We start from the raw sequence: 11,202 nt of genomic DNA, 5'->3' as shown, positions 1-11,202 counted from the left end.
TTGAATTTCACTGGCGCACTTGAACTTTTATTGAAGTAACAGAGTGTGTACTAAAACTTTTGACTCATGCTGGTAAAAGTTTCGAAATTTGAATATTCGCGGGTTTTCTGCGTACGGCGGGTCTGGCGGGTTGCATAATTTTGTCATGTGTGCACGCATGGTTGAAATTCAAATCATTATGAATTTTATGTAAGACATTAATATAAACTTAGAAATTCATGAGTTTATTTTTTCGTTATATATAGATCATTTAAATAAGATAAAAGTCTGGGAACAATTATTGGAGAGTTTTTTTTAATTATTTTCCGGAAATAGTGCCTATCATCTTTCGGTGGTCGATGTTTTCGGGCGGTTGATGATGCTCATCTTCCCCTTTCCTTTTTCGTGAAGCGGTTTCGGAAAATGGTAGTTGTGTAGGCTGAATTCAATGCAGTGGTTGTGAATTGTTTTTATTTGTTTGCCGACTAGCGGTGTTTAAAAATTCGCGAACTTTAGATCAATTTATCTTCATTTTACCATCCCCGCATATATATTACATCCAAGATGAGTGACGAAAGTCATCCGAAGACGTTGTATGTCGGTAATTTAGACCAATCTGTGTCGGACGAATTGCTTTGTACATTATTTTCCCAGATAGGCCCCGTGAAAGGATGCAAAGTCATTAGAGAACCAGGTAATGATCCGTATGCCTTTCTAGAATTTACAACACATCAAGGGGCTGCAACTGCCCTCAGTGCAATGAATAAACGTGTATTCCTTGACAAAGAAATGAAGGTTAACTGGGCCACTTCCCCTGGTAATCAGCCTAAGCAAGACACAAGCAACCACTATCACATTTTTGTTGGTGATCTAAGTCCTGAAATTGAAACACAGACCCTCAAAGATGCTTTTGCACCATTTGGAGAGATTTCCAATTGTAGAATTGTTCGTGATCCTCAAACCCTGAAATCGAAAGGTTATGCGTTTGTTTCATACGTCAAGAAGGCTGAAGCGGAGAATGCAATAGCAGCAATGAATGGACAGTGGCTGGGCACCAGAAGTATTAGAACTAACTGGTCGACAAGGAAACCTCCTCCTCCACGTAATGAAAGGTCCAGGTCCACTAATAACACTAAAGCCCCCACCTATGAAGAAGTCTATAACCAGTCTAGCCCAACAAATTGTACTGTATATTGTGGAGGATTTACGAATGGACTATCTGACGAACTAATTCAAAAAGTTTTTTCTCCTTATGGTACTATCGTCGACATTCGTGCTTTCAAAGATAAGGGTTACGCTTTTATCAAGTTCTCAACGAAGGATTCAGCCACGAGAGCTATTGAAGCAGTACACAACACAGAGATCAACGGGCAAGTGGTAAAGTGTTTCTGGGGTAAAGAGTCCAACGACCCAACCACCAACAATACAAACAACACTCCTTCAACAACACCACAACCGCCAGGATCTGGAGCCAATGCAACGCAGTACCCATACAATCTCTACACTCAGCAAATGGGCTATTGGTATCCGCAAGGTTATGCTGCTGGCATGCAAGGTCAGTATTTCCAAGGAATGCAGTCAGGTCTAGCCTACGGACAATTCGGCTATCCTCAGAGTTATGCTAGGATGACACTACCCGGATGGCAAGGATTACCGTCCCAGACCCCAGGTGCTGGTCCCCAAATGGCCGTCGCGGCACAAGGTGCTGCCATGCAACAACCCGGAGCCATGATGTACACGATGCCGCAGTTCCAAACACAGTGAGTTAATGGTTTAGTGCTTTAATTTGTGTGATATTGGCAGACTTTTTTGTTGGATTTTTTTTTTGTAAAGCGAAGGGATTTTAAATTGAACGTCTGCGTTCCTGTAAATACTCAATGCCAATGTGGTTGAACCTTGAACTTTATGACTAAGCTGTAACGTTCATCCTGTGTAAAATATTATGATTTAAAATCGCTCTTTGAATTCAAAGTGTTTTTGCTCTTCTTCTAAGCCCCATTAATATCCGTAACTTCTTACGTTCTCTGAAGACCTGACAACAGTCTCGATGTGCTTTAAGAAGTTTTCTGAAATGACCATAGTGCTGCCAAACAAGTGCTAAAAAAGCAAAGATGTAACCTTTTTCCTTTGAAATTTTGCGAGTCACGGTATAGCTCTTTTGTTTGGAAGTAAAATTCCTTTGCACTGAAAAGTTAACGCTTTTGTTTCGTCACTTCACTTACTTAGGTTTTGCAGTAAGCTTTTAATGAAATTAGGTCCCTGTCAATGAGCTCCTCATCGAAAATTGTACAGAGAAAGATACTATAACATGGCCTCCCTTCCTCCTTTTCTTTCTAATTTCTATTTGTTAGGTACATCTTTGCCCCGTAAGCCGAATGATCAATATTAAGTCTGGTCAGTGTGATTCTCTCGCCAATCCCATCTTTTTTTAAAGTTCTAATGAAAATGGTCTTTCGTGTTGTTCATGATGTACTTGCCTGCTGATCTACAAGCCAACACTGAAAAAGAAGAAATGTTCCAATTGGACTCAATCTTTCTTGCACCATTTTCATCTTAGTTATTCAGACAGTTTTTCAATGATGCGAACATTCCTATCGAAATGCATTGATGCAGCACTCTGCTGTCTTAATTTTCTTTTTGTTTACCGTATTTTGTAACTTGTCTCGTTGACCCAGTTTGATCCATGGACCCACTTTAAGTAAAAACATTTTAATGAAAAAAACACTGAATCAGCTAAGATTAATGAAACCATAACTCAACGTAAAGGATAATCTTATGTGGTATTTTCATGAAATTTATCCAAGTACTTAAATATCTAACCACAGATTCCAATCAGAACTTGATAGCAAATAAGTACCTCCCGCTCTGTATTTTGCATGTTGGTATTTTTTGTATTTTTTTTTCTTCTTCTTCAAGTACTGTTTAGTCATTAAATTCAACACAATTCAATCGATTGAATGCGGTTTTAAAATCCTAATCTGGTTCAGTGGAATTTTCTCCAATAGTACTTAGGTATGAAACTTGTCGACAATCTTGCCTCAGCTCTGTTAAAGCCATCAAGCTTTATTGTGCATTTTTAAGTGAAGAATCCTAGATTGCCAGTTTCTTTAAAAAATAGTGACTATTCCCTGTGCTTTGCTGTACAGTTTGACAATTATCGAGTAAACTGGCAAACTAAGGAACTGTATTTGTATTAAAATATCCAAGTAAATTTCATTTATTGATAAGAATATTCTATATTCACCTTGCCGGATTGAGATGATTGTAGTTTTTCACACCAACAGAAAGCAGCGTTAAACAAGCTTTTCTTTTTTGGTTCTTTTGTAATTAACGTATTAAATTCAGAAGGAGTCCAAATAAGCTAAGTTACTTCCTCTTCGAACCTTGTTTTCTTCACAAAATATGCCCCGAAACTTACTCGTTTGTAAGTAGCCATGAAAGGCTTGAATTGCAGCGCAAGGAGAGAGAAGCAGGCATTAGAAGTGGCGGGAAAAGAATGGACAAATGTCACATCAGAAAATGGCACCACCTAACAGAAATCAATTTGCTAACCAATGAGTCACTTGATGATTAATGCATTCAGCTCGATACAACATTTGTCCGTTCTTTTCCTTCCCCAGCTCTAGCTACTTTTCGAGGATGGACTTGCGTGAATTTCGCAGCGGTGCAGTGCAGAGAGCAAGTTAGAAAATGAAGAGAACAATGGTGAAGCATGTCTTGTTTGCGTGCAGTTCATCAGCTCATGAGCTGTTAGAATTAAAACTACTGTCCATACGACAAATTCAAATGTTTTTGTTCATTTTGCTAAAATGATCTGCCTTTGGTACAGTTGAATTAAAATATTTATGACGCCGTGATTGATTGCTTTAAATCAAAGTTAAAATTTGAGAACTTAAGGAGCCTGCATGTGACATCCCAAAATTATTTCCACAAGGTTTGGGAACCACCTTTGGGCATGTATTCTTCAGTTCAAAAACTTTCGGAAGGGTTCCAGTAGGTAAATAAACTTTTTAATGCTGCTTCACTGCTAGCCACTCAAATGTAGCATCCTCAGCCTTACTTGGACGTATTTCTGCCAAACGGAACTATGTGCAGTATGACGTGAGCCCTGTTATTCGTATATTCTTATGGATCTTGGGGCTCATGGCTTAATGCACATAGTTCCATTTGACAGAAATACGTTCACTTGTTAGGATTTACCTATTTCGATATTCGTTAAGAAAAGCCCGTCAAGACAAAATTTATTTACTCCCAAAATATTTTGTTTTTCACTCAGGTTTCATCTGTCATTTTCGTCTTTTCTTAAGTTCTGTCAGGTAACTCTATTCTTCAGATTAAGATTTAGGATTTAGTATTACTTACTTCCTCAGCTCTCTTAAATATAGAAGCAATGCTCAATGTCGAAAACATTATGCCAAAATTTGGTAGCACCGTGTGGACTCTGATTGGTTCGCTCGTTTCGTTCTGTTTGAATGGTGAGAAAGAAGGTCTCTCTTTTTTTTAATTTTTTCCTGGTTTGTAATCAAACTTTTTGGGTAGACCCTGCATCTCACTAACAATATTCTGCGGCTGTCCTGACATTACAATGTAGGTTGTATTCTCAATTGCTCCTTTGGTTTTAGGGCATCCTTAACCAACGCAAGTATCACAAGCTCCAAAGTTTGAGAAACAACTATGAATACAGCCCTAAATCTTATTAAGTCAGGGAGAAACAAAAAGTAATTTTTCCTTTGAAAATTAATGCAAACAGAATGAATACAAAAGTAATCAAGAAGGTGTATAAATATTCAATCATTGTTTTTTTGTTTTTTTTTTCTGGGGAATAAAATTAGCTCACTAGATATGTCCCCTCTAAATTTTTTATTTAGTTCATAGTTCAAAACTTGATCATGCCTGGTAATTATGTTGGTTTTGTTGGCTCTATGCAACATTTTATCTTCTAAGAAATGTATCCCACTAAGCTGCCTTTATGATCCCCTAAATGACTAGCCTCATGCAATCTTTTACTAACTCGGCTACAAAAATCTTCCATTTGTCATGGTAATACTTTTTTTTTATTTTATTAAATTAAATACACTTTGATGTTGTCAGTTAATTCCAAAGAAATAGCAAAAATTTAGCGCAGGGTCAAGCAACGCTTCCCTCAGTTAATGCCGAGTTTTTTTCTTCAATATTTGTATGTCAGAATTATATTTTCGTAAAAATATTAGCATTTCCTCAAAATCGTAAAACTAGTCTCCCCCTCCCCCCACCCGTCATCCCCTCTCTGAGCCCAAGGTTGTGTGCTGCTGCCTTTCGTAAATGTGTTGAAATATACAATGGTTCATTTAAAACTGTAGATTTATTTCCATTCATGGGTAATCATTTTCATTTCTGTTCATTATACCCTGAAATGAAGAAGGTAAACTTTAAGACTATATATAGGTACATGAAACCAAGTACCAGGGGCCAATAATCGAACAGGAAAGCTGAATTAAGAAAAGAAGCTCATTTTTATTAAATTTTATGTTCTCCGTACCTACTTAATCACTTACCTCTCAAAAAATATCGGAAGTCAGGCTGTCTCCAATCAAAAATTAGTTTTTATAATTTTCAACTGGTACAATATATTAACTCTTTTAAATCGGTTTAGTATCCTTTCTAATTTTTAGAACATACAATCAAAATCTGCAGATTAAAATTCACGTATTTTTATATTTTTTTACTCATCCCCAGATTGGATTTTTGTGCCTATCTCCGAGAATCATTTATTTCTGTGTAAATTTGTCTTGATGTTTTTCAGAAACTTTGTGATGAAGATTTTTGTATGAATTGCTGTTACATAGCTTTAAATGTGAGTGTAGGTAGTGCATAAAAGTTTAGTCTATTTTTTGTAAGCAACAAATATTCCAGTTTTCAGGCTCACCGAAAAAATTCGGAAATAACCTCTTCGCTCTCATCACACCCCGAAACAGCTTTTTAGTTGCCTAGACTAGCCAACTTTACCCAACTTATGAAATTGACCTCAGAGAAATCCATTTGAAAGTTCTGAGGAGAGTCTTAATCTATTTTAAATGTTCCATCGAAAGTAATTTTCATACAAATTGTTTCCTGAAGAAATTAAATAGGATAAGGAGCCTCGTCCCAAAGGCTACCTGTAAGATCTCAATTTTTTATCTTATTTTTTGAACAGCTTATTCTTTAGTGTCAGTAAGTTTAGACAAGTAAATTACAATTTTATGATTTCTCCAAAGTTCCCCTTTAATCCCTGGATGGTTGATCATACAGTTAATCTTTTTTTTTATCATGACTCTGATAAAGGATCTGCAAAGTAGAGAAAAGCTATTAAGTATCCAATTATGATTCTGATCTTACTCCAACTCGAAAAAACTTTTATAATATTATTTGTTTCCTGAATTTCTGAATGGTAGATTGCCCTTGTTGATTCTAAATTTTTGTTTCAATTCAAAATTTGATTCGACTTAGCCCACCCTATCTCTTTGTAGAAAAGAAATTTGAATTTGTCAGTATCTCTTTAACTGAAACATGCACTTTCACAGAAATCTCGGGGAGCATTTGAGTTATCTTCTCCAAAATTCAAAATCTGAGAAAAGTATAAAAGCTACGAAAAATTGTAGAGATCAAATTCTAAAGACACAGCTGTAAGATGAAGATGTATTTTTGCACCATTGGAAGACCACGTGGTGTGTGTGGCTCCATTTTATTTCAGAAACATATATTTTTGGATCCCACGATTTAGAAAAATATCGTTTTTGATGCCTTAGTATTTTGAGTGTCGATTGGAAAAGAAGTACTGAGAGTGAGAAATTCGAAGATTTTTCCTCCTGAGTGTGAGTTAGTAAGCTTAACAGCTTTTCTCTGTTCTTTGAAGAAAATTAACTGTTACAAAGGTTAACACGACTTACTTGTAAATAGAAAAAATAGAAATATCGAAAAGCAGAGGGCGCACTATTGTCTTCAAGATTTCAAGACAGTTGACACCCTTAACTGTTTGCATAAGTTTTACTTTATTTTTTTATTGTTTTTCGTAAGTAGGTAGGTAATTTATATTGTAGATTAAGATGGCTCATTTTTGAAGTCAGTTGTAATGTATTCTGCATTGAAAGTTGATCCAGAAGATCTTCTTGGTTTTTCACACCCTTAAGATGAAAAATTAAGTGTCGTCACTTAATACCTAGTAGGAAGCAGAAATTCTAGTCTTCCTTTTGAAATGTAATAACTTCGACAAACGAAATGAGAAATGTTACCATTTAGTTGAGCCAAGTTATGTAAATCTAGCATAATAAGAAACTGTATCTTGAAAACTTTGTCTCGTTTCAATCACCTTCCCCCTCCTTACGGAATCTAAATTTGGAACAATCTACCTCTTAAGTTTTAGTCCGTACACTCTTAACATTAGGCTGTTCTCAATAGCATGAATGTTGTTGACCAAATGTGTGGACCCTGGGCGTTCTGTTAGTTCGAAAACATTTCTGTGAAGAAGCAACAGAATTGCTTTGACATCTTAAAAAAGTCTCTAAGTAGTGGATTGATACCCCAAGGTTTTTATTGTAGCGTCTATATATATGTTTAAGTTGCGTTGTGTATTACATCGTATTCTTAAGGTTGGAGCTTCTTTAAGAGCTGGAATGAATAAGATCCGTTCAAATGACTAAGTCTTTTTTTTGTTCCAATTCGTCAAAGAAGGATCACAGTGATCTTTATGTCATCCAAAGTGGTCTTCAAGAATATGATAATTTCTTCCAACTTTGATCTATCAGCATTGTGCATATTTTAACTGATTTTTGTACCTTTCCTGGTAGAACAAAAATATAAAAACCTGCTAAAATGACAATTGCAACAGATAACACCAATCTCATTAAAAATCTATGAGATTCCTCTGTTAAAAATTGATTTTGACAAACGCATCTTATTTGTTTCCAGTTTTCGCAGTTCTTACAATTGTCCTTTCTACGCAACTAAAAATGTTTTCGTTCGTTTTTCCATTCCCAGGAACTGTGACGTGAGGTCTCCTTTTTCATGATAGAAAAAGATACCCTACCTCTTTTCTGTATGAAAGCCCCATGTATTTGAAATCCTTCCCGAATTCGCCCTAGCGAATTTCACCTTCAAAATTTACAAGGTCCTCAACAAATCACACACTGCTGACATTGAATCGCAAGACTGTACATATTTACCATATTCAGCGTTAAAATCCATACTTTATTTTCTCTCTTCTTATTCTCAACTTTTCTAAACAAAATTTGACAAATCGTTGACTGCTAACATTGAATCCTAAAAGTGTACATACTTATCGTCCTCAGAGTTAAGATCCTCACCTCATTCTTATTTTTTTCCTTTCTATTTCGTTTTATTTCCCTCTTTTCATTTATACTTTCTTTTTCTCCTTTTTCTACTGTTAATTTCCTCCTTTTTTTCATTTTATTTCCTTTTTATTCTCTCTGTTTCCCTTATCATGTGGTGCACCAACAGATTTCTGGGCTCAAGTCCCACCACGTTTTGACTCTTTAGTACGTGACTGCTTATTCTTACCTACTTTTTTAAGTTTCAAGGTTCTAAGTATGTTCCTTATTTGTTTGTAAATGCCTTCCCTGTGAACTCTAGTGATCCATTCTTGTGACTTTGTTCTTGTAGGGTCCTGTTTTGGAACTTAAGATAGTATGTTCCAAACATGATTTCCGTTCCCCCCCCCCCCCCCCCCTCTTAGTCCGCGGTGTCTTCAACATTATTGTTCACGCATTACATCTCGTAAGAAAAGGGCAAAAATGAAATCTCCTGTTAGCATTTCAAAACTGTTTCATCTTAAGCAAGCTTCCTTGTGAATCTGTCAAAGTGGTAAGCAATCCACACTAGCTGTCTGAAAATGGACCCATCTTATTAATTTACTACTTTTTTTACTTCCTCCCAGTCCCCTCCCCATGCCTCGTATAGAGTTACTGTAACTTAACGATAATTCTACTCTTTGTAAATATCTTGCGCTCCAATTTTGACTACGAAAAGAAAACACGCACCAAGTCATGATTCCAATAGCACATTCAGCAAAGAGACGTTCCTCTATTTATATTGACTGTCTCTTCAGTGATATGAATTCAAAGACGTTTGTTGGAAAGCAACATGAAGTAAAAGTAGAGAAGGCTCTATTTTTAAATAATTTTACAGGAGTTCGAATCTACTATTAAGTATCTACTTTTAGTTGGTTAAAAATTGTACAAATTTAAAAAAAAGAATTGTGAAAAAGTAGTTCTATTCTTGTACAGATTGGTCTCTCAAGGTGCTTTGACCGTGCACCTTTTTGTAAATAATCATCCGCATGTGATTAAGTTCAGAAGAAAATAAATTATTTAAAAATAACTATTAGACGTTTTTCCTCCTGTTGCCCCTCCATGACCGGGATTAATGAGGCTCTTCATTATTTTAAGTACTCTCCTGTACATATTAAAAATATTTCAGATGTCTGCAAATGCTGCAAGGTAAAAAATTCAGCTCAGACAATGTTTACTGGTCCATGGTAACATTTTGGCAATGTTAGAAAGACCAGCCTCCAACCTTCATGAGACTGAACATTTCAATTAGACGTATTTCTGCCAAACAGAACTATGTGCATTAGGACATGAGCCCTGAGACTCATAAGAATATATGCATAACAAGGCTCATGTCATAATACATATTTCCGTTAGGCAGAAATACATCTAGTTGTGATTCGGAAATAGTAGCATATTTGCAAATGAAAGTCTTTGAGGAATTCAAATTTCTTTCCTGTTTGGTGATGTAATAATCAGCAGGAACGAATATAACAAAAATGCATGTATTCAGAAACATCAGCATAAAAATTTACAATTAGCAAGTATGAAAAGTTACATTTACTTCCATAACACAGATGAATGAGAAGAGCACTTGCAGGAATGAAAAAATTTCTCTTTCAAAAAATTCATGGTCAACCATCCTGTTGCTTAATAAGTACTATTGCCTCCATAAAGTTCTGGAAAGTTCCTATATTAACCCTCCAAATTAACTATTGAATGGTTTACCTGGAAAGCTTCTGTTGAATTAATGTTCAAAGTTTAGAAATTTACTTAGAGACTTAAAGAAAGAGAGCTCCGACTAAAAAAAGACAATAGGGAGTGCTACTCATCTTTTGAAATACTCGCCGATCAGTATATTAAAAAAAAAAAAATGACATATTTCTGTAAACCAGCTCTTTTGCTACTAAGCTAAAAAAATAAGTCAAAAATTGGATTTAGAATAGGAAAATTGTACCGTGACAAGTACTGATTAAATTTGAAAGTCGTCTACTTGAATGAATGGAGCTAAGTGATACAGTCATATCTACATTGCAACGTTTCAAAACCTCATCTGCTATTTTAACATTTTGGAAGGGAACCAACCGACATTTTCGCTTACAATTTTATAATTTTACGGTATGATCTTCTTGCGGGCAAGAAAAATTTTCAAGTAAATTTGCTGGTTGGTTTCCTTCCAAAAAACTGAAATAGGTAGGAAATTAGATTTTGAAACACGTCAGTATGTATGTGACCGCTTAACTCTTTCCAATTTTAATTGACTGCTGACGGGAAAACGGCTTTTCAGATGGAGCCTCAAAGCATAGTACAAGCAAATTTCTATCACTTCCTACAGGGATTTTCAAATATTTTCCCACAATATTGATGAATTGCAATATTAAGCTGTGATCATCTCTCTAAGCCTCTGGATTCTTTAGAAAATACCGTTATGAACAGAAAAGAACTTTTCCTGCATTTCAGATTTAAAATTAACACTCTCAAACAAAACCAATCCTCACAGGTCAGTCATCGCGCATCTGACCTTCACTCAACCGCAGCCAGTGCGACATGGAATGGGCTTCTACCGTAAGGAATGCATTGCCTTCAAACTTCCTGCACTAATGTGCAAAAGGGTCTCGAAACTTGTTTAATGGAATGACTCACCTGTGTGGATTAGTCTTGACTCTTCGAGTTAATAAGATGTTGTCACATTGCTTAAATGTAATGAAGGACCTAACACAATTGACTGTAAGAAAATGATCAAGCACTTTTCAAGGCCGCATGATCTATACAGAATAAAAAATCTTTTGACCGAGAACTAAAATCTAAAAATTTGAGGAATGTCAACACATTACATGCCAATGTGTCTCTAGCAAGTGTTCGCTTGGGGCCTGTAAAACATGGTTAAAATTTTGACAGCAGTTGAAAAAAAGCACTGAAGCCA

The 11,202-nt window shown here is 35.8% G+C and overlaps 1 protein-coding gene across 1 annotated transcript; it reads left to right on the top strand.

Moving 5' to 3' along the window:
- Nucleotides 1-360: 360 nt before the first annotated feature.
- Rox8 (TIA1 cytotoxic granule associated RNA binding protein Rox8) lies at nucleotides 361-9,330 on the top strand. The gene has a single exon (XM_019047953.2). It carries the CDS (start codon nucleotides 544-546, stop codon nucleotides 1,741-1,743), a length of 1,200 nt encoding a protein of 399 aa, XP_018903498.1. The 5' UTR covers nucleotides 361-543; the 3' UTR covers nucleotides 1,744-9,330.
- The last annotated feature ends 1,872 nt before the right edge of the window (nucleotides 9,331-11,202 follow it).

This window comes from Bemisia tabaci, chromosome 9 (genome assembly GCF_918797505.1).
Source record: "Bemisia tabaci chromosome 9, PGI_BMITA_v3".
NCBI lineage: Eukaryota > Metazoa > Arthropoda > Insecta > Hemiptera > Aleyrodidae > Bemisia > Bemisia tabaci.
The sequence above is the reverse complement of the archived record's forward strand: the minus strand, read 5'-3'. Positions and strand labels throughout refer to the sequence as shown.

Bases quoted from the DNA above. Each gene is read 5' to 3' on its own strand.
- Rox8 (XM_019047953.2), top strand. From the start codon at position 544: ATGAGTGACGAAAGTCATCCGAAGACGTTGTATGTCGGTAATTTAGAC.